This window comes from Nipponia nippon, unplaced genomic scaffold (genome assembly GCF_047370975.1).
Source record: "Nipponia nippon isolate SJK-2023a ecotype South Korea unplaced genomic scaffold, ASM4737097v1 scaffold_46, whole genome shotgun sequence".
NCBI lineage: Eukaryota > Metazoa > Chordata > Aves > Pelecaniformes > Threskiornithidae > Nipponia > Nipponia nippon.
The window spans coordinates 494,035-515,401 of NW_028262365.1; the positions used below are offsets into that span (position 1 = coordinate 494,035).

At 73.3% G+C, this 21,367-nt stretch overlaps 1 protein-coding gene across 2 annotated transcripts; it reads right to left on the minus strand.

The window, feature by feature from the left end:
* Positions 1-464: 464 nt before the first annotated feature.
* On the minus strand, positions 465-18,945 carry AXL (AXL receptor tyrosine kinase). Of its 2 annotated transcripts, none has more exons than XM_087729714.1 (20): positions 18,761-18,945; positions 17,428-17,626; positions 16,673-16,773; positions 16,414-16,596; positions 14,860-14,940; positions 14,664-14,779; positions 13,449-13,644; positions 12,558-12,697; positions 11,477-11,612; positions 10,597-10,626; positions 9,845-9,971; positions 9,694-9,776; positions 8,641-8,736; positions 8,467-8,544; positions 8,281-8,373; positions 7,107-7,228; positions 5,831-5,940; positions 4,610-4,769; positions 1,707-1,843; positions 465-892 (listed from the first exon to the last, which is right to left on the minus strand). In XM_087729714.1, exons 1-20 carry the CDS (start codon positions 18,834-18,836, stop codon positions 571-573), a joined length of 2,586 nt encoding a protein of 861 aa, XP_087585840.1. In that variant the 5' UTR covers positions 18,837-18,945; the 3' UTR covers positions 465-570. The 2 variants fall into 2 exon arrangements, with proteins under 2 accessions (XP_087585840.1, XP_087585839.1); XM_087729713.1 differs by having other exon boundaries at positions 9,845-9,974.
* Between the last annotated feature and the right edge of the window lie 2,422 nt (positions 18,946-21,367).

Consider the following 21,367-nt stretch of genomic DNA (forward strand, 5'->3'; position numbering starts at 1 on the left):
GGGGTCCCTGCCTTTGGGGGGGGGTCCCAGTCCTTGGGGGGGCCCTGGGTTGCCCTAGGACCTGGGGGGTTCTGGGGGGTCCCTGCCCTTGGGGGGGTCCCGCCCTTGGGGGGTCTCTGGGCTGCTCTGGTACCTGGGGGGTCCCTGCCCTTTGGGGGGGCCCTGGGATGCTCTAGTACCTGGGGGGGTCCCGGGGGTCCTTGCTCTTGGGGAGTCCCTGGGCTGCCCTAGTACCTGGGGGGTCCTGGGGGGGGTCCCAGTCCTTGGGGGGGGTCCCTGGGCTGCCCTAGTACCTGGGGGGGATCCCAGGGGGTTCCCAGTCCTGGGGGGGTCCCTGGGATGCCCTGGTACCTGGGGGGTCCGGGGGGGTCTCCTGCCCTTGGGGGGCCCCTGGGATGTCCTAGTACCTGGGGGGTCCTGGGGGGCCCAACCCCTGAGGGGGTCCCCGGGCTGCCCTGGTACCTGGGGGGGGTCCCATCCCTCGGGGGGGGCACCCCAAGTCTATCCAGCGAGCGGAGAGGCGGGGGGTCCCTGGCAGTGAGGCAGCTGAAGGGGGGGGGGGTCCCCACTCTAGCCCCCTCCTCGGAGGCGGGGCAGGGGGCCGGGGGGTCCCCGGGGGGCGGCCGCTCTCGGGGGGGCCGGGCACACCACATAGCGCCCGGGCCCCCCCTCGGGCAGGGGGGGCTCGGGGGGGCCCGGGGGCTCCCCCCCATCCTTGCTCAGGGTGGGGGGGCCCCCAGCGGCACCCCCTTCCTCCATGTTGACGTAGAGGGGGTCGGGGGGCGTGGGGGGGGGCAGCCCCCGCAGGGTGGCCCCCAGGGCCCCCCCCAGCTCCTCGAAACTCGGCCGCTCCCGGGGGTCCACGGCCCAGCATCGGCGCATCAGCTCGTACCTGGGGGGCCCCCAAAATGGCCGGGGGGGGGCAGGAGCTCGTGGGGCTTGGGGCACCCGGGGGGCTTGGGGGGTTCAGAGGGGTCCCAGGGGCTTGGGGGGTCTGGGGGGTTCAGGGGGGTCCCAGAGGATTGGGGGGCATCCCTGGGGGCTCAGGGGGGTCCCAGGGGCTTTGGGGGTCCTGGGGGGTTCAGGGGGTCCCAGGGGCTTTGGGGGGTCCTGGGGTCTCGGGGGTTCCCAGGGGCTTGGGGGGTCCCTGGGGTTTCAGGGGGTCCCAGGGGATTGGGGGGTCCCTGGGGACTCAGGGGGGTCCCAGGGGTTTTAGGGGGTTCCAGGGGCTTTGGGGGGTCCCTGGGGGCTCAGAGGGGTCCCAGGGGCTTTAGGGGGGTCTCAGGGGCTTTGGGGGGGTGTCCCTGGGGTCTCAGGGGGTCCCACGGGCTCGGGGGGTCCCAGGGGCTCAGGAGGGTCCCAGAGGGCTCAGGGGGTCCCAGGGGCTCGGGGGGTCCCAGGGGCTTTGGGGGGGGTCCCAGGGGCTCGGGGGGATCCCAGGGGCTTTGGGGGGGTCCTGGGGGCTCAGGGGGTCCCAGAGGCTCGGGGGGGGCGAAGGGGATTGGGGGGTCCTGGGTTGTCAGGGGGTCCCAGGGGCTTTGGGGGGGAGGTCCCAGGGGATTGGGGGGGTCCCAGAGGGCTCAGGGGGTCCCAGGGGTTTGGGGGGTCCTGGGTTCTCGGGGGGTCCCAGGGGATTGGGAGGGGTCCCAGGGGATTGGGGGGTCCTGGGTTCTCAGGGGGGTCGCAGGGGCGCGGGGGACACTCACAGGTGGGGGGGGCAGAGCGGGGGGGCCCGCAGGCGGTGGCCCTGCCGCAGGTAGTCGTAGACCTCGCTGTTCTCCACCCCGGGGTAGGGGGTCTGGCCCCGCGTGGCGATCTCCCACATCGTCACCCCGAAGGACCACTGCGGGGGGGCCGCCTGCTCCCGGCACCGCCTGCACCCGCGTCCCCCCGGATCCCCGGGACCCCTCCTGGGACCCGCTCACACCCCCCCATCCCCAGGGCCCCCCCGCACCCCCTGGGACCCCCCGTATCCCCCGATCCCCCCCAGGGCCCCCCGCACCCCCTGGGACCCCCCGTATCCCCCGATCCCCCCAGGGCCCCCCGCACCCCCTGGGACCCCCCCGTATCCCCCGATCCCCCCCAGGGCCCCCCGCACCCCCTGGGACCCCCCGTATCCCCCGATCCCCCCAGGATCCCCCCGCACCCCCTGGGACCCCCCGTATCCCCCGATCCCCCCAGGGCCCCCCGCACCCCCTGGGACCCCCCGCACCCCCTGATCCCTCCTGGGACCCACTCACATCCCTGATCCCCCCAGGATCCCCCATACCCTGCTGAGATCCCCCCAGTCCCCCTCCCCTCCAACTGGGCTCCCCCCAGTCCCCCTCCTCTCCAACTGGGATCCCCCAGTTCCCCCCTCCAACTGGGCTCCCCCAGTCCCCCCTCCCCTCTGACTGGGCTCCCCCAGTTCCCCCTCCGACTGGGCTCCCCCAGTCCCCCCTCCCCTCTGACTGGGCTCCCCCAGTTCCCCCTCCAACTGAGCTCCCCCAGTCCCCCTCCCCTCCCACTGGGATCCCCCAGTCCCCCTCCTCTCCAACTGGGCTCCCCCAGTCCCCCTCCCCTCCAACTGGGATCCCCCAGTCCCCCTCCTCTCCAACTGGGATCCCCCAGTCCCCCTCCCCTCCAACTGAGCTCCCCCAGTCCCCCTCCCCTCTGACTGGGCTCCCCCCAGTCCCCCCTCCGACTGGGCTCCCCCAGTCCCCCTCCCCTCCAACTGGGCTCCCCCCAGTCCCCCTCCCCTCCGACTGGGCTCCCCCAGTCCCCCTCCCCTCCAACTGAGCTCCCCCAGTCCCCCTCCCCTCCGACTGGGCTCCCCCAGTCCCCCTCCCCTCCAACTGGGCTCCCCCCAGTCCCCCCTCCCCCTCCGACTGGGCTCCCCAGTTCCCCCTCCGACTGGGCTCCCCCAGTCCCCCCTCCAACTGAGCTCCCCCAGTCCCCCTCCCCTCCAACTGGGATCCCCCAGTCCCCCTCCTCTCCAACTGGGCTCCTCCCAGTCCCCCTCCCCCTCCAACTGGGATCCCCCAGTCCCCCTCCCCCTCCAACTGAGCTCCCCCAGTCCCCCTCCCCTCTGACTGGGCTCCCCCCAGTCCCCCCTCCGACTGGGCTCCCCCAGTCCCCCTCCCCTCCAACTGGGATCCCCCCAGTCCCCCCTCCCCCTCCGACTGGGCTCCCCCAGTCCCCCTCCCCTCCAACTGAGCTCCCCCAGTCCCCCTCCCCTCCGACTGGGCTCCCCCAGTCCCCCTCCCCTCCGACTGGGCTCCCCCAGTTCCCCCTCCGACTGGGCTCCCCCAGTCCCCCCTCCAACTGAGCTCCCCCAGTCCCCCTCCCCTCCCACTGGGATCCCCCAGTCCCCCTCCTCTCCAACTGGGCTCCCCCCAGTCCCCCTCCCCTCCAACTGGGATCCCCCAGTCCCCCTCCTCTCCAACTGGGCTCCTCCCAGTCCCCCTCCCCTCCAACTGGGATCCCCCAGTCCCCCTCCCCTCCAACTGAGCTCCCCCAGTCCCCCCTCCCCTCTGACTGGGCTCCCCCCAGTCCCCCCTCCGACTGGGCTCCCCCAGTCCCCCTCCCCTCCAACTGGGCTCCCCCCAGTCCCCCTCCCCTCCGACTGGGCTCCCCCAGTCCCCCTCCCCTCCAACTGAGCTCCCCCAGTCCCCCTCCCCTCCGACTGGGCTCCCCCAGTCCCCTCCCCTCCAACTGGGCTCCCCCCAGTCCCCCTCCCCTCCGACTGGGCTCCCCCAGTTCCCCCTCCGACTGGGCTCCCCCAGTCCCCCCTCCAACTGAGCTCCCCCAGTCCCCCTCCCCTCCAACTGGGATCCCCCAGTCCCCCTCCTCTCCAACTGGGCTCCTCCCAGTCCCCCTCCCCTCCAACTGGGATCCCCCAGTCCCCCTCCCCTCCAACTGAGCTCCCCCAGTCCCCCTCCCCTCTGACTGGGCTCCCCCCAGTCCCCCTCCGACTGGGCTCCCCCAGTCCCCCTCCCCTCCAACTGGGCTCCCCCAGTCCCCCCTCCCCCTCCAACTGGGCTCCCCCCAGTCCCCCCTCCCCTCCGACTGGGCTCCCCCAGTTCCCCCTCCGACTGGGCTCCCCCAGTCCCCCCTCCAACTGAGCTCCCCCAGTCCCCCTCCCCTCCCACTGGGATCCCCCAGTCCCCCTCCTCTCCAACTGGGCTCCCCCAGTCCCCCTCCCCTCCAACTGGGATCCCCCAGTCCCCCTCCTCTCCAACTGGGCTCCCCCCAGTCCCCCTCCCCCTCCAACTGGGATCCCCCAGTCCCCCTCCCCCTCCAACTGAGCTCCCCCAGTCCCCCCTCCCCTCTGACTGGGCTCCCCCCAGTCCCCCTCCGACTGGGCTCCCCCAGTCCCCCTCCCCTCCAACTGGGCTCCCCCAGTCCCCCTCCCCTCCGACTGGGATCCCCCAGTCCCCCTCCTCTCCAACTGGGCTCCCCCAGTCCCCCTCCCCTCCAACTGGGATCCCCCAGTCCCCCTCCCCTCCAACTGAGCTCCCCCAGTCCCCCTCCCCTCCAACTGGGCTCCCCCAGTCCCCCGCCCCTCCAACTGGGCTCCCCCAGTCCCCCCTCCCCTCCGACTGGGCCCCCCGCCGGGGCTGGGGCTCACCACGTCGCTCTTGGTGGTGTAGACGCGGTCGGCCAGGCTCTCCAGGGCCACCCACTTGACGGGGACGGGGGCCACCCGGCCCTGCCGGTAGTACTGGCCCCCCCCCATCTGCTTGGAGAGCCCGAAATCCGCCACGCAGACCCGCAGGCGCTCGTCCAGCCTGGGGGCGTCACCCCCGTGTCACCCCCGTGTCACCCCCGTGTCACCCCCTGTCACCCCCTGTCATCCCCTCGCTCGCCGCCCTGCTGCCCCCGCCCCAGCCCACGTCCCCAGCCCCGTGACTTCATCCCGTCCCCGGCCTCATCCCCACGCCCGTGTCCCCATCCTTGTCCCCATGTCCCCATCCTTGTCCCCATCCTCGTCCCCATCCTCATCCCCATGTCCCCATGTCCCCATCCTCATCCTCAGCCCCATGTCCCCATGTCCCCCATCCTTGCCCCCATCCTCATCCCCATCCCCATGTCCCCATGTCCCCATGTCCCCATGTCCCCATGTCCCCATCCTCATCCTCAGCCCCATGTCCCCATGTCCCCCATCCTTGTCCCCATCCTCAGCCCCATCCTCATCCCCATCCTCATCCCCATCCCCATGTCCCCATGTCCCCATCCTTGTCCCCATCCTCAGCCCCATCCCCACGTCCCCATCCCCATGTCCCTATGTCCCCCCTTGTCCCCATCCCCACACCCCTGTGTCCCCATCCTTGTCCCCATCTCTACGTCCCTGCGTCCCCATCCCCATGCCCATGCCCCCATATCCCCATCCTTGTCCCCATCCCCATGTCTGTCTCTCTCCTTGTCCCCATCCTCATCCCCATGTCCCCATGTCCCCATGTCCCCATCCTCATCCCCATGCCCATGCCCCCATGTCCCCATCCTTGTCCCCATCCTCGTCTCCATCCTCGTCTCCATCCCCACACTCCTGTGTCCCCACCCTTGTCCCCATCCTTGTCCCCATCCCCACGTCCCCATGTCCCCATCCTCGTCCCCATCCCCATGCCCCCATCCCTGACCCCTGCTTGTCCTGGTCCCCGTTCCCGTGTCCCCACTCCCACATCCCCGTGTCCCCACCCTCATCTCCATCCTCACCCTGCCCTTGTCCCCATCCCGTTCCCATCCCCGTGTCCCCCCGTTCCCCCCGTGTCCCCCCGTCCCCCCATGTCCCTGTGTCCCCCCGTGTCCCCCCGTGTCCCCCCGTGTCCCCCCATGTCCCCGCGCTCCCCACATGCAGTTCCTGGCGGCCAGGTCGCGGTGGACGAAGTTCCTGCGGCTCAGGTACGCCATCCCCGCCGCGATGTCGGCCATGAACCCCACCAGCCTCCGCGGCGGCAGCGCCTGCAAGGGGGGGCCACCCCGCTCGACCCCCCCCGCCCGCGGCCCAGGGACCCCCGTGGCCCCCAGACCCCCCCACGGCCCCCCCAAACACCCCATCCCAGGCCGCCCGAGCCCTTCCCGAGCCCCCAGACCCCCCTGAGCCCCCTGACCCCCCCAGACCCCCATCAGCCCCCTGAGCCCCCAGACCCCCCTGAGCCCCCCAAACCCCCCTGAGCCCCCTGAGCCCCCCAGACCCTCCCGACCCCCCCGACCCCCCTAGACCCCTCCCAATCCCCCCTGACCCCCCAGACCCCCCCGATCCCCCCTGACCCCCAGACCCCCCTGAGCCCCCCTGAGTCCCCCAGACCCCTCCCAACCCCCCTGAGACCCCAGACCCCCCCGAGCCCCCGGACCCCTCCCTGAGCCCCCTTGAACCCCAAGTCTCCCCAAGCCCCCCAGACCCCTCTTAATCCCCCCAGCCCCCTCCGAGCCCCCAGACCCCCCAGACCCCCTGAAACCCTCCCTGAGCCCCCTTGAACCCCGAGTCCCCCGACGCCCCCAGACCCCTGTGAGCCCCCAGACCCCTCCGAGCCCCCGGACCCCCCAGACCCCCTGAACCCCCCTGAACCCCCAGTCCCCCGACTCTCCCAGACCCTCTGGTCCCCCAGAACCCTCTGAGCCCCCCCAGACCCCTGCGAGCCCCCCAGATCCCTGCGAGCCCCCCCGAGCCCCCAGACCCCTCCCTGAGCCCCCTTGAACCCCAAGTCCCCCCGAGCCCCCCAGACCCCTCCTAATCCCCCCAGCCCCCTCTGAGCCCCCCAAGCCCCCCAAACCCCCCAGACCCCCTGAACCCCCTTGAACCCCCAGTCCCCCGACCCCCCCAGACCCCTGCGAGCCCCCCAGCCCCCTGCGAGCCCCCTCCGAGCCCCTTCCGAGCCCTCGGACCCCCCAGACTCCCTGAGCCCCCTTGAACCCCGAGTCCCCCCAGACCCCTCTGACCCCCCAGCCCCCTGCGAGCCCCCTAGCCCCCCGAGCCCCCACACCCCCTGAACCCCCTTGAACCCCCAGTCCCCCGACCCCCCCAGCCCCCTGCGAGCCCCCCGGCCCCCCGAACCCCCTTGAACCCCCAGTCCCCCGACCCCCCCAGCCCCCTGCGAGCCCCCCGGCCCCCCGCGCCCCCCGCTGACCACGGGGCTGTCCCCCAGGCGGGAGTAGAGCAGGAAGCTGTGCAGGTCCCCGTGCTTCATGAAGGGCAGGATGACGACGGGCGCGGGGAGCCCCTCAGCACCCCAACTCTGCAGGCACACCCCTGCCCCGGGGGTCAGCCCCGCCAGCACGCCGGGGACCCCCCGAAGCACGGCAGAGCCCTACTGGGGTGCGCGCACTCGTATGGGGTGCAGACCCCAATACGGGGTGCAGGCCCCTATTGGGGTGCAGACCCAAATACAGGGTGCAGACCCCAACCTGGGGTGCAGACCCCAATAGAGGGTGCAGACCCCTATTGGGGTGCAGATGCCAATCTGGGGTGCAGACCCCAATACGGGGTGCAGACCCCTATTGGGGTGCAGATGCCAATCTGGGGTGCAGACCCCAATACGGGGTGCAGATCCCTATTGGGGTGCAGACCCAAATACAGGGTGCAGACCCCAATACGGGGTGCAGACCCCTATTGGGGTGCAGATGCCAATCTGGGGTGCAGACCCCAATACGGGGTGCAGACCCCTATTGGGGTGCACACACTAACCCAGGGTGCAGACCCTAATACAAGGTGCAGACCCAAATATGGGGTGCAGGCCCCTCTTGGGGTGCAGACCCTTATGGGGGTGCAGACCCCTGTGGGGGTTGCAGAGCTCAGGACGAGGCCCCTGCCCCGAACCCCGCTGGGTTGTGGGGGTCCCCCGGCAGCACCCCGTCCCCAGGGGGGTCCCCACGGGGGTCCCAGCAGCCCCCCGTCCCCACAGGGGTCCCAGGGGTACCCCTGGGGTCCCAGCAGTGCCCCGTCCCCAGGGGGGTCCCCACAGGGGTCCCAGCAGCACCCTGTCCCCATGGGGGTCCCCACAGGGGTCCCAGGAGCACCCTGTCCCCATGAGGGTCCCCACGGGGGTCCCAGCAGCTCCCCGTCCCCACGGGGGTCCCCCCGGGGGTCCCAGGAGCACCCTGTCCCCATGGGGGTCCCCACAGGGGTCCCAGCAGCCCCCCGTCCCCACGGGGGTCCCCCCGGGGGTCCCAGCAGCACCCTGTCCCCATGGGGGTCCCCACAGGGGTCCCAGCAGCCTCCCGTCCCCAGGGGGGTCCCCCCAGGGGTCCCAGCAGCCCCCCGTCCCCACGGGGGTCCCCACGGGGGTCCCGGGGGTCCCTCACCGATCAGCTTCATGACGTTGGGGTGGTCGAACTCCTTCATGCAGACGGCCTCGCTGAGGAAGTCCTCCAGCTCCCCCCGGGTGCAGATGGCGACTGGGGGGGTTCAGGGGTCAGAGGGGGACCCGGGCGGGGGGGGGGGGGGTCCCGGGGGTCCCGGGGGAGCGGGGGGAGGAAGGCTGCCCTCACTCTTCATCGTCTTGACGGCCACTTTGAGGACGCAGTTGTCCTGGTTGAGCTGCCCCTCCATGACGGAGCCGAACTCCCCTGCGGGAAACGGTGAGGGGGTCCGGGGGTGCCACGGGGGGGTGGGACCCCCGCTATGGGGGTGCCCCACGGGAGGGGGACCCCGCCGGCACCCACCCTCGCCCAGGGTCTTGCCCAGCGCCACGCGGTGCCGGTCGACCATGACGTCCCGCAGCTTCTCCTTCAGCTCCTCGCTGATGCCCAGGCTGTTCACTGCGGGGACGGGGCCATGCCGCCACCGCCGCCACCGCCGCCACCCCGGGGACCGTGGCACGGGGCGGCGGGGCAGCGGGCACCCCCCGCCATGGGGACGGGAACGGCACCAGGGGTGGGCGCAGGGGGACGGGGGGACACGGTGCCGGGGGACATGGGGACATGGGGACGTGGGGACATGGGGACACGGTGCAGGGGGACCCGGTGCAGGGGCACAGGGGGACGTGGGGACATGGGGACACGGTGCAGGGGGACATGGGGACATGGGGACATGGGGACATGGGGATGTGGTGCAGGGGGACGGGGGGACGTGGTGCAGGGAGAGGTGGGGACGTGGGGACATGGGGACACGGTGCAGGGGAACATGGGGATGTGGGGACATGGGGACGTGGTGCAGGGAGACGTGGGGACGTGGGGACATGGGGACGTGGGGACACGGTACATAGGGACAGGGGATGCAGTGCAGGGGGACATGGGGACGTGGGGACGTGGGGATGTGGTGCAGGGGAACATGGGGACATGGGGACATGGTGCAGGGAGACGTGGGGACGTGGGGACGTGGGGACGTGGGGACACGGTGCATAGGGACAGGGGGATGCAGTGCAGGGGGACATGGGGACGTGGGGACGTGGGGATGTGGTGCAGGGGGACAGGGGGACGTGGGGACATGGGGACATGGGGACATGGTGCAGGGGGACGGGGGGATGTGGTGCAGGGGGACATGGGGACATGGGGACATGGTGTAGGGAGACGTGGGGATGTGGGGACGTGGGGACGTGGGGACACGGTGCATAGGGACAGGGGGACACAGTGCATGGGGACATGGGGACCCGGTGCAGGGGCACAGGGGGACGTGGGGACGTGGGGACGTGGGGACATGGGGACGCAGTGCATAGGGACAGGGGGCCGCGGTGCAGGGGGCCGGGGGGCCGCGGGCGCGGGGCCGGGGACACTCACGCGTGGCCTCGGTGGTGCGGCGGCTGTAGGAGCTGCGCACGCGGTACTGCACCGCCGGCTCCCCGCGGGGCGCGAAGGCCTCCCTGGGGGGACACAGGCGGCTGCAGCGGGGTCGGGGCGGGGGGTCCCGCGCCGGGGGGGTCCCGCTCACCCAAACCGCGTCTCCTTCCGCCGGCGCCGCGCCGCCAGGACGCCCAGGGCCAGGGCCAGGCCGGCCAGCATGGCCAGAGCCAGCACCGCCAGCCACCAGCCCCGGGCCAGCCCTGGCGCCGGGAGCACTGCTGGGGACGGCGGAGTGTCAGGGGGGACGGCCACCGCCGCCCGGCCCGGCCGTCCCATCCTCATCCTCATCCTCATCCTCATCCTCACCCCATTCCCATCCCCATCTCCATCCCATCCACATCCACATCCCATCCCATCCCATCCTCATCCTCATCCCATCCCATCCCATCCCATCCTCATCTTCATCCTCCTCCTCATCCCATCCTCATCCTCATCCGCATCCCATCTCCATCCCATCCCATCCTCATCTTCATCCTCATCCCATCCCATCCTCATCTTCATCCGCATCCCATCTCCATCCCATCTTCATCTTCTATCCTCATCCTCATTCCATCCCATCCCCATCCCATCCCCATCCCATCCCGTCCCGGCCCATCCCAGCCCCCTCTTCATCCTCATCCCATCCCATCCTCATCTTCATCCTCATCCCATCCCATCCCATCCCATCCTCATCTTCATCCTCATCCCGTCCCATCCCATCCTCATCTTCATCCTCATCCCATCCCATCCCATCCCATCCTCATCTTCATCCTCATCCCGTCCCATCCCATCCTCATCTTCATCCTCATCCCATCCCACCCCGTCCCACCCCACCCCACCCCGTCCCCGCAGGCTCCTCACCCGGCTGCGTCTCCAGAGGTGTCTCTCCAGCTGTGGGGACACGGGGACATCAGGGGGACACGGGGACGTTGAAGGGGGAAGATGCTGGGGGGACGGGAGCCCCTTTTGACGGGTGTGACAGGGACGTGGGGGTGCTGGGGACAGGGGGGTGCTGGGGACAGGGACGTGATGGGGATGGGGACACGGGGGTGGTGGGGACGGGGAGGTGCTGGGGATGGGGACAGGGGGGTGCTGGGGACAGGGACGTGATGGGGATGGGGACACGGGGGTGCTGGGGACAGGGGGGTGCTGGGGACATGGGGGTGCTGGGGACGGGGAGGTGCTGGGGACATGGGGGTGCTGGGGACAGGGGGGTGCTGGGGACAGGGACGTGATGGGGATGGGGACACAGGGGTGCTGGGGACAGGGGGGTGCTGGGGACGGGGAGGTGCTGGGGACATGGGGGTGCTGGGGACAGGGACGTGGGGGTGCTGGGGACAGGGGGGTGCTGGGTCCAGGGGCAGGGGGGTGCTGGGGACAGGGAGGTGCTGGGGATGGGGACATGGGGGTGCTGGGGACATGGGGGTGCTGGGGCCGGGGAGGTGATGAGGACAGGGAGGTGATGGGGATGGGGACATGGGGGTGCTGGGGACATGGGGGTGCTGGGGCTGGGGAGGTGCTGGGGACAGGGAGGTGATGGGGATGGGGACATGGGGGTGCTGGGGACATGGGGGTGCTGGGGCCGGGGAGGTGATGAGGACAGGGACGTGATGGGGATGGGGACATGGGGGTGCTGGGGACATGGGGGTGCTGGGGCCGGGGAGGTGCTGGGGACAGGGACGTGGGGGTGCTGGGGACAGGGGGGTGCTGGGGCCGGGGGCAGGGGGGTGCCATCACTCACGGGCGGGCAGCAGGACGGGGGGGCTCCAGGGCCCGTCCCCCACCCCCGTGTAGGGGCAGACGCGCACCGAGAGGTTCTGCACCGCCGGCGCCAGCTCCAGCGTCTTCTCCTGCACCAGCCCCACGTCCACCACCACCTGCGGGGCACGGGGGCGAGGGGGGGCAAGGGGGTGAGCGGGGGGGGCAATGGGGCAATGGGGGGCAATGGGGGGCAAGGGGGTGAGCGAGGGGGGCAATGGGGCAATGGGGGGCAATGGGGGGCAAGGGGGTGAGCGAGGGGGGCAATGGGGCAATGGGGGCAAGGGGGTGAGCGAGGGGGCAATGGGGGGCAAGGGGGTGAGCGAGGGGGCAATGGGGCAATGGGGGGCAAGGGGGTGCAATGGGGTTCAGGGGGTGCAGGGGGCGCAGGGGGGCGCAGGGGGGTTCAGGGGGTGCGGGGGGGCACAGGGGATGCAGTGGGTGCGGGGGGTGCAGGGGGGCGCAGGGGGTGCGGGGGGGTTCGGGGGGTGCAGGGGGTTCAGGGGGTGCAGTGGGTGCAGGGGGTTCAGGGGGTGCAGGGGGGCACAGGGGGTGCGGAGGGGTTCAGGGGGTGCAGGGGGTTCAGGGGGTGCAGTGGGTTCAGTGGGTGCAGGGGGTGCGGGGGGTGCAGGGGGTGCGGGGGGTGCAGGGGGCGCAGGGGGGCGCAGGGGGTGCAGGGGGCGCGGGGGGTGCGGGGGGTGCAGGGGGGCGCAGGGGGGCGCAGGGGGTGCAGGGGGCACAGGGGGTTCAGTGGGTGCAAGGGGCGCAGGGGGCGCAGGGGGTGCAGGGGGTGCAGGGGGGCGCAGGGGGGCGCAGGGGGCGCAGGGGGTTCAGTGGGTGCAGGGGGCGCAGGGGGTGCAGGGGGCGCAGGGGGGCGCAGTGGGTGCAGGGGGCACAGGGGGGCACAGGGGGTGCAGAGGGCACAGGGGGTTCAGTGGGTGCAAGGGGCGCAGGGGGCGCAGGGGGTGCAGGGGGCGCAGGGGGTGCAGTGGGGCGCAGGGGGTGCAGGGGGGTGCGGGGGGTGCAGGGGGGCGCAGGGGGGTGCGGGGGGTGCGGGGCCGCACCTCGGGGGCGCGGGCGCTGCGGTAGGCCAGCCGGTACCCCCGCAGCACCCCGTTGAGGTGCCCCCGCGGGGCCGCCCACCGCACCCGCGCCCGGCTGCCGTCCCGCTCCGCCGTCACGTTCTCGGGGGGGGCCCCCGGCGCTGGGGGGGGGGGGGGGGTCTGGGTGTCAGCTGGGGGTCCCAGGCGTCCGGGTGCCATGGGGACCCCCACATCCAGCCCCAGGGCCCCCAGCCCCACGGGGACCCCCACATCCAGCCCCTCACCCATATGGGGACCCCCACATCCAGCCCCCCCAGGGACCCCCATCCAGCCCCCAGGGCCCCCAGCCCCATGGGACCCCCATCCAGCCCCCCCCCCTCAGGGACCCCCCATCCAGCCCCCAGGGCCCCCAGCCCCATGGGGACCCCCACATCCAGCCCCCCCAGGGACCCCCATCCAGCCCCCAGGGCCCCCAGCCCCATGGGACCCCCATCCAGCCCCCCCTCAGGGACCCCCCAATCCAGCCCCCAGGGCCCCCAGCCCCATGGGGACCCCCATCCAGCCCCCCCCAGGGACCCCCATCCAGCCCCCAGGGCCCCCAGCCCCATGGGGACCCCCATCCAGCCCCCCCCCAGAGGGACCCCCCCATCCAGCCCCCAGGGCCCCCAGCCCCATGGGGACCCCCCATCCAGCCCCCCCCAGAGGGACCCCTCCATCCAGCCCCCAGGGCCCCCAGCCCCATGGGGACCCCCCCATCCAGCCCCCCCCCCAGAGGGACCCCCATCCAGCCCCCAGGGCCCCCAGCACCATGGGACCCCCCATCCAGCCCCTCACCCATATGGGGACCCCTCCATACAGCCCCCCCCCCAAGGCCCCAGCCCCATGGGACCCCCCGGCCCCCCCCCCGCTCACCGCCCTCCGTGGTGGCCATGGGCACCCAGTGGGTCCAGGGCGAGGGGCTGCGGGCGCTGCGGCAGGAGACCCGCGCCCGGTAGGCGGCGAAGGGCCGCAGTCCCTCGATGCGGTGGGCGAAGGGGGGCACCGGCACCACCCGGTTGTAGAGCCCCCCCGGGGGGATGCTGCTCAGGTCCTCGTCCTCACCCACCGCCTGCGGGGACGCGTCGTCGGGGACCCCCTCACCCGGCCCCGTGGGCGCCCCGACCGCAGGGACGCCCCTGGCCCCGTGGGTGTCCCCACTGGGGGTGACCCTGGGGACACCCTGGCCCCATGGGTGTCCCTGCTGGGGACACCCTGACCTTGGGGACACCCTGACCCCATGGATGACCCCACTGGGGATACCCTGACCTTGGGGACACCCCTGACCCTGGGGACACCCTGACCCTAAGGACACCCTGACCCCAAGGATGTCCCCACTGGGGACACCCTGGCCTTGGGGACACCCCCTGACCCCAAGGACACCCCGACCCTGGGGACACCCCGCCCTTGGGGACACCCTGACCCCACGGCCAGCTCTGACCCTGGGGACACCCCGATGGCGACGTCCCTGGCCATCCCCAGCCCCCTGGACCCCTCCCCGTGCCCCCCATGCGTGGCGTAAATCCCCCCCGTGTCTCCATGCCACCAATGTCCCCCCATGCCCCTCCGTGTCCCCCACGTCCCCACACCCCCTGTGCCCCCATACCCCCCCATACCCCCAAGCCCCCCTGTCCCCCCTGTCCCCCCCATCCCCGTGTCCCCGTGCCCCTCATACCCCTGTATCCCCCTGTCCCCCCTGTCCCCCCATGTCCCCGTGCCCCCCGTGCCCCACATGCCCCTGTATCCCCCCTGTCCCCCCCGTCCCCCCGTGCCCCCCATACCCCCCCATAGCCCTGTATCCCCCCTGTCCCCCCATGCCCCCCCATGTCCCCAAGCCCCCCATGTCCCTGTGCCCCCCATACCCCTGTATCCCCCCTGTCCCCCCATGCCCCTCCATGTCCCCAAGCCCCCCGTGCCCCCCATGCCCCTGTACCCCCCTGTCCCCCCCGTCCCCCCATCCCCCCGTGCCCCCCATACCCCTGTATCCCCCCTGTCCCCCCATGCCCCTCCATGTCCCCAAGCCCCCCGTGCCCCCCATACCCCTGTCCCCCCCGTCCCCCCATGTCCCCCCGTCCCCCCGTGCCCCCCTACCTGGACGGTGCAGAGGCGCAGGGGGGTCTCCCCGCTGGCCCCCGGCTCCCAGGCCACCTCCAGCCAGCGCGGCCCCCTCCTCACCAGCGCCAGGTTTCGGGGGCGCTGGGGCACCACTGGGGAGGGGGGAGGGGGTGAGCAGGGACCCCCCCAAACCCCCCGGGACCCCCCCAAACCCCTCGGGACCCCCACTCACCGGTGACGGTGGCGGTGCGGGAGGTGGCGACGCCGCGGGCGTTGTGGGCTTCGCAGGAGAAGGAGCTGCTGCGGTTCAGGCCTGGGGGGGCGAAAATGGGGAGGGGGAGTTGGGGGGGGGGAATGGGGAGGGGGAGTTGGGGGGGGAATGAGGAGGGGGAGTTGGGGGGGGAAATGGGGAGGGGGAGTTGGGGGGGAGCCCCTGCCCAGCACGGCTGGGGGGCAGGAGGGGGAGCGGGGGCAGGAGGGATGGGGGCACGAGGGGACGGGGGCACGAGGGATGGGGGGCACGAGGGGGTGTGCAAGAGGGATGGGGGGCACGAGGGATGGGGGGCATGAGGGGACGGGGGCACGAGGGGTGTGCAAGAGAGACGGGGGGCACGAGGGACGGGGGGCACGAGGGGTGTGCAAGAGGGACGGGGGGCACGAGGGATGGGGGGCAGGAGGGGTGTGCAAGAGGGACGGGGGGCACGAGGGGTGTGCAAGAGGGATGGGGGCACGAGGGATGGGGGGCACGAGGGGATGGGGGGCACGAGGGGTGTGCAAGAGGGACGGGGGGCACGAGGGACGGGGGGCACGAGGGGTGTGCAAGAGGGACGGGGGGCACGAGGGGTGTGCAAGAGGGATGGGGGCACGAGGGATGGGGGGCACGAGGGGATGGGGGCACGAGGGGTGTGCAAGAGGGACGGGGGCACGAGGGGATGGGGGCACGAGGGGTGTGCAGGAGGGGTGTGCACGCAGGCTGGGGCCCGGGGGGCGCAGGGGCGCAGGGTGGGGAGCAGGCGGGGCCCCCCCGGCCCCTGCCCCCCGTGGGGTGCAGCCCCCCCCCGGCCCTGGCTCCCGCCCCCGGCGCGGGTGGGCGGGGGGCTGGGGGGCTGCCAGGGCCCCCCGTGACTCACGGCGGCGTCACCTCCGGCCGCCCGCTGTCCCCCCCCCCGGCTGAGTCACCCGGGACAGGGCGGCCCCCCCGCAGCGGGCGGGAGCGGCCGAGCCCCCCAAACCCCCCAGCCCCGTCACCCCCAGCCCCGCAGCGCCCTGACCCCCCCAGTGCCCCCCAGTCTCCCCATTGCCCCCAGTCCCTGTTGCCCCCAGTGCCCCCCAGTCTCCCCATTGCCCCCGTTGCCCCCGGCCCCCAGTGCCCCCCAGTCTCCCCATTGCCCCCATTGCCCCTGTTGCCCCCAGCTCCCCAGTGCCCCCCAGTCTCCCCCTTGCCCCCATTGCCCCCCGTTGCCCCCAGCTCCCCAGTGCCCCCCAGTCTTCCCCTTGCCCCCATTGCCCCCTGTTGCCCCCAGCTCCCCAGTGCCCCCCAGTCTCCCCATTGCCCAGAGCCCCCCAGTGCCCCCCAGTCTCCCCAGTGCCCCCATTGCCCCTGTTGCCCCCAGCCCCCCAGTGCCCCCCAGTCTCCCCATTGCCCCCCTTGCCCCCGTTGCCCCCGGCCCCCCAGTGCCCCCCAGTCTCCCCATTGCCCCCGGCCCCCCAGTGCCCCCCAGTCTCCCCATTGCCCCCATTGCTCCCAGTGCCCCCCAGTCTCCCCGTTGCCCCCGGCCCCTCTCACCCGGGACCAGCAGCGTGGAGGGGGCCCCGGGCGGGGGCTCCAGCGGGGCGCTGAGGGGGACCCCGTCCCGCAGCCAGAGCAGGCGCACGGGCTCGGGGGGACCCCGGGCGCCGCAGCTGAGGTTGAAGGGGGTGTCGACCCCCACCTCCAGGTCCTGCGGCTCCTCCGAGAAGAAGGGCAGCCCTGGGTGGGTTTGTGGTGTCAGCGGGGCGCCGGGGGTCCCGGAGGGTGCCCCCCACCCATGGGTGCTGCCGCTCACCCGCCAGCTCCAGGTGAGCCTCGGTGGACAGGAGCTGCTCCCCGCCGGCGCGCGCCCAGCACTGGTAGCGCCCCGCGTCCGAGGGCTGCACGGCCGGGATGCTGTGGGGCACCGCGCCCTCAGCACCGGAGGGCACGGTACGGGGCGACGCGGCACGGCGCGGCACGGGGCGACGCGGCACGGCACGGCAGGGCATGGGGCGGCACGGCACGGCACGGTATGGCATGGGGTAATGTGCCATGGCACGGCATGGTATGGCATGGGGAAATGTGGCACGGCATGGCATGGGGCGGCATGGCATGGGGTAACATGGCACGGTACGGCACAGGGCAACACGCCACGGCACGGGGCAACACGGCATGGGGCAACACGGCACAGGGTAACATGGCACAGCATGGCATGGCACGGCACAGGGCAACACACCATGGCACGGCATGGCATGGGGAGACAACATGGCACGGCATGGCACGGTATGGCACAAGGAAACACGGCACGGCACGGTATGGCACAGGACAACATGCCATGGCACAGGGCAACGCGCCATGGCACGGCATGGCATGGGGAGACACGGCACGGGGTAACACGGCACGGCATGGCACGGTATGGCACAAGGAAACACGGCACGGCACGGTATGGCACGGGACAACACGCCATGGCATGGGGCGACACGGCACGGGGCAACGTGGCACGACACGGCACGGGGTGACACGGCACGGGGGGACGCGGTGCGGGCCGTGTGGCCCGCCGTGGCCCACCTGAGCTGGCTGGTGGCCAGCCAGACGTCCTCGCTGAGCGGCACCTGGGCCTGGTCGCTGTCGGCCAGCTCCAGCGGGCGCCCGTCCCGCCACCAGCCCATTTCGGGGGGCTCGCCGGCCCCCCGCACCCGGCACCGCAGCCGCGCCGTCTTGCCCAGCGAGGTGGTGATGTTGGAGGGGTTCTCCAGGAACGACAGGGCTGGGGGGGACGGGGGACCTCGGCGGGGGTCCTGGGGGACCCCCACTGCCCCCGGGACCCCCACCGGGACCCCCACCACTCCTCGTGACCCCCCCCGGGGCCCCCCACTGCCTCCCGGGGGCCACCACCACCCTCTAGGACCCCCCCAACCCCCTGGGACCCCCCCTGCTCCCCACGACCCCTCTTGCCCTCTGGGACCCCCCTGCTCCCCACGACCCCCCTCCCTCTGGGAGCCCCCCACCCCCTGAGACCCCCATGGGACCCCCCACCCCCTGGGTCCCCCGCTGTCCCCCACGCCGCCCCCTGCCCTTTGGGACTCCCCCTGCTCCCCAGGACCCCCCAAACCCCTGGGCCCCCCCCCCCACCCCCAAGCGCCCCCCTGCCCTCCGCCCCCCCTACCCCGGGACCCCCCTGCTCCTTCTCGCCCCCCTGCTCCCACCCGGGACCGGCTGCCCCCCCCCCGACCCCCCAAATTCCCGGGGTGGGGGGCACGGTGCCCCCCCAACAGGACTTTGGCGGGGGGACGGACACCCTCCCGGCCGCCCAGGTCCCGGGGCGTGGGAAGGGAAGTGGGGGGTCACGGCCCCCCCCGCTCCCCCGGGAGCCTTCAGGCATCCCCGGCATCTGCCCCCCCCCCCCAACCCCGGGAGGGGGGGCCCGGGGGGGGCCCGGCCGCCGTCCCCGCCCCCCCGGCCATAACCAGCCCCAGATGTCTGGCCGCGGCGGCGGGGACGGGCGGGGGCCCCGGGGCGGGGGGGGGACGGACACACGGACACACGGCGACGACAGCGTGGCCCCCCCCCCCCGCGCCCACCCCCCTCCTCTGCTGGGGGGGGAGGGGAACCCCGCTTTGGGGCAGGGGGGGAGATGGGGGCGGCCCCGGGGCATCCCCGGGGGAAACTGAGGCACGGCGGGGACACCCCCCCCCCCCCCAAAATAAAGGCTCCTCCCACCCAAAATGTCCCCCCTAAAGGACCCTCCCCCCCAGGGCCCCCCCAAAGCCCCTCGGAAAGGGGGTGCCCCCCAAACCGGCCTCTCCCCCCCCCCCAAGCGCTTCTCCCCCCTCCCCGCCCCGCCAGCGGGACCCCCCGCAGCCCTTTTGGGGGTCCCCCCCCCGGGGACCCCCCCACTCACCGGGAGGGGCCGGTGCCGAACCCAGGGCGGCGGCGAGCGCCAGCAGCGGCAGCAGCAGCGGGCAGGGCCCCCCCATCGCCCCCGCCGCCACTGGCACCGGCACCGGCACCGGGACCGGCGGGAGGGGACGGGAGCCGCCGGCTGCGCCCCGCCGGGCCGGGCCGGGCAGGGGTTAAGGGGGAGGAGGAGGAGGAGGAGGAGGAGGAGGAAGGACGGGGATGGCGGAGGAGGAGGAAAGTTTTTGCCGGGACGCAGCGACCGCGCCCGAGGCGGGGGGGGGGCGGGGGGGGCGAGCGGGAGCGGGGGGAGCCCGGACCGGGGCGGGATGGAGCGGGAGGGGGGGGAACCCGGACCGGGACTGGGGGACCCCGAATCGGGACCAGGGGACCCCCGAACCGGGGGGGATGGAGCGGGAGGGGGGGGGGGGACCCGAATTGGGACCAGGGGACCCCCGAACCGGGGGGATGGAGCGGGAGGGGGGGACCCCGAATCGGGACCAGGGGACCCCCGAACCGGGGGGATGGAGCGGGACGGGGGGGGGACCCCAAAAAAGGCCGGGGGGGAAGGAGAGGGACCGGGGTCCGGTCTGGGACCGGGGGACCCTGAATTGGGAGCGGGGGACCCGACCGGGGCGGGATGGAGCGGGGGGGACCCCAAACCAAGACTGGAGACCCCAAACTGGGACCGGGGGACCCCAAACTGGGACCGGGTGGGCTGAACCGGGACCAGGGGACCCCAAACTGGGACCGGGGGACCCCAAACAGGGACTGGGGCAGCTGAACCGGGACCAGGGGACCCCAAATTGGGACCGGGAGACCCCAAACTGGGACTGGGGGGGCTGAACCGGGACCAGGGGACCCCAAACTGGGACCGGGAGACCCCAAACTGGGACCGGGTGGGCTGAACCGGGACCAGGGGACCCCAAACTGGGACCGGGAGACCCCAAACAGGGACTGGGGGGGCTGAAACGGGACCAGGGGACCCCAAACTGGGACCGGGAGACCCCAAACAGGGACTGGGGGGGCTGAAACGGGACCAGGGGACCCCAAACTGGGACCGGGAGACCCCGAACTGGGACCGGGGGACCCCAAACAGGGACTGGGGGGGCTGAACCGGGACCAGGGGACCCCAAACTGGGACCGGGGGACCCCAAACAGGGACTGAGGGGGCTGAACCGGGACCAGGGGACCCCAAACTGGGACCGGGAGACCTCGAACTGGGACCGGGGGACCCCAAACAGGGACTGGGGGGGCTGAACCGGGACCAGGGGACCCCAAACTGGGACCGGGAGACCCCGAACTGGGACCGGGGGGGCTGAACCGGCACCAGGGGACCCCAAACTGGGACCGGGAGACCCCGAACTGGGACCGGGGGACCCCAAACAGGGACCGGGTGGGCTGAACCGGGACCAGGGGACCCCAAACTGGGACCGGGAGACCCCAAACAGGGACTGGGGGGGCTGAACCCGGACCAGGGGACCCCAAACTGGGACCAGGAGACCCCAAACAGGGACTGGGGGGGCTGAACCGGCACCAGGGGACCCCAAACTGGGACCGGGGGACCCCAAACAGGGACCGGGTGGGCTGAACCGGGACCAGGGGACCCCAAACTGGGACCGGGGGACCCCAAACAGGGACTGGGGGGGCTGAACCGGGACCAGGGGACCCCAAACTGGGACCAGGGGACCCCAAATGGGACGTGGGAGGCTCCGGGGGGCTCAGGCACCACCGGGAGCCCCCAGCCCGGCCCTGGCAGCCCCCCCCCCCCCCCCGGGTGAGACCCCCCCCTCCGGGCTGGGGGTGCCCGGCCCCCCGCAGCGGGCTGGGAGAGGAACCGGGGTGCGGGGGGGACCCCGACATCGGGCGGGGGCGCTTCCCCCTCCCCGTCTCATAGCGAAAGGGGAAGGGGCCGGGCCCCCCCGCCCCCCCCCGATCCCGGCCCGGGCCGGGACTTTTGGCCGGGGTTATTTTTACCCCCGGCTCCAGTTCCGGCCCCAGCGGGACCCCACCATCCCCCCGTCCCAGTTGGGGTCCCCCGGTCCCAGTTTGGGGTCCCCTGGTCCCAGTTCAGCTGCCCCAGTCCCTGTTTGGGGTCCCCCGGTCCCAGTTTGGGGTCCCCTGGTCCCAGTTCAGCCCCCCCAGTCCCTGTTTGCGGTCTCCCTGTCCCAGTTTGGGGTCCCCTGGCCCCAGTTTGGGGTTCCCTGGTCCCTGTTTGTGGTCTCTCGGTCCCAGTTTGGGGTCCCCTGGCCCCAGTTTGGGGTCCCCTGGTCCCGGTTCAGCCCCCTCAGTCCCTGTTTGGGGTCTCCCCGTCCCAGTTTGGGGTCCCCTGGTCCCAGTTCAGCCCCCCCCAGTCCCTGTTTGGGGTCCCCCGGTCCCAGTTTGGGGTCCCCTGGTCCCGGTTCAGCCCCCCCAGTCCCTGTTTGGGGTCTCCCGGTCCCAGTTTGGGTTCCCCTGGCCCCAGTTTGGGGTTCCCTGGTCCCTGTTTGTGGTCTCTCGGTCCCAGTTTGGGGTCCCCTGGCCCCAGTTTGGGGTCCCCTGGTCCCGGTTCAGCCCCCCCAGTCCCTGTTTGGGGTCTCCCCGTCCCAGTTTGGGGTCCCCTGGTCCCAGT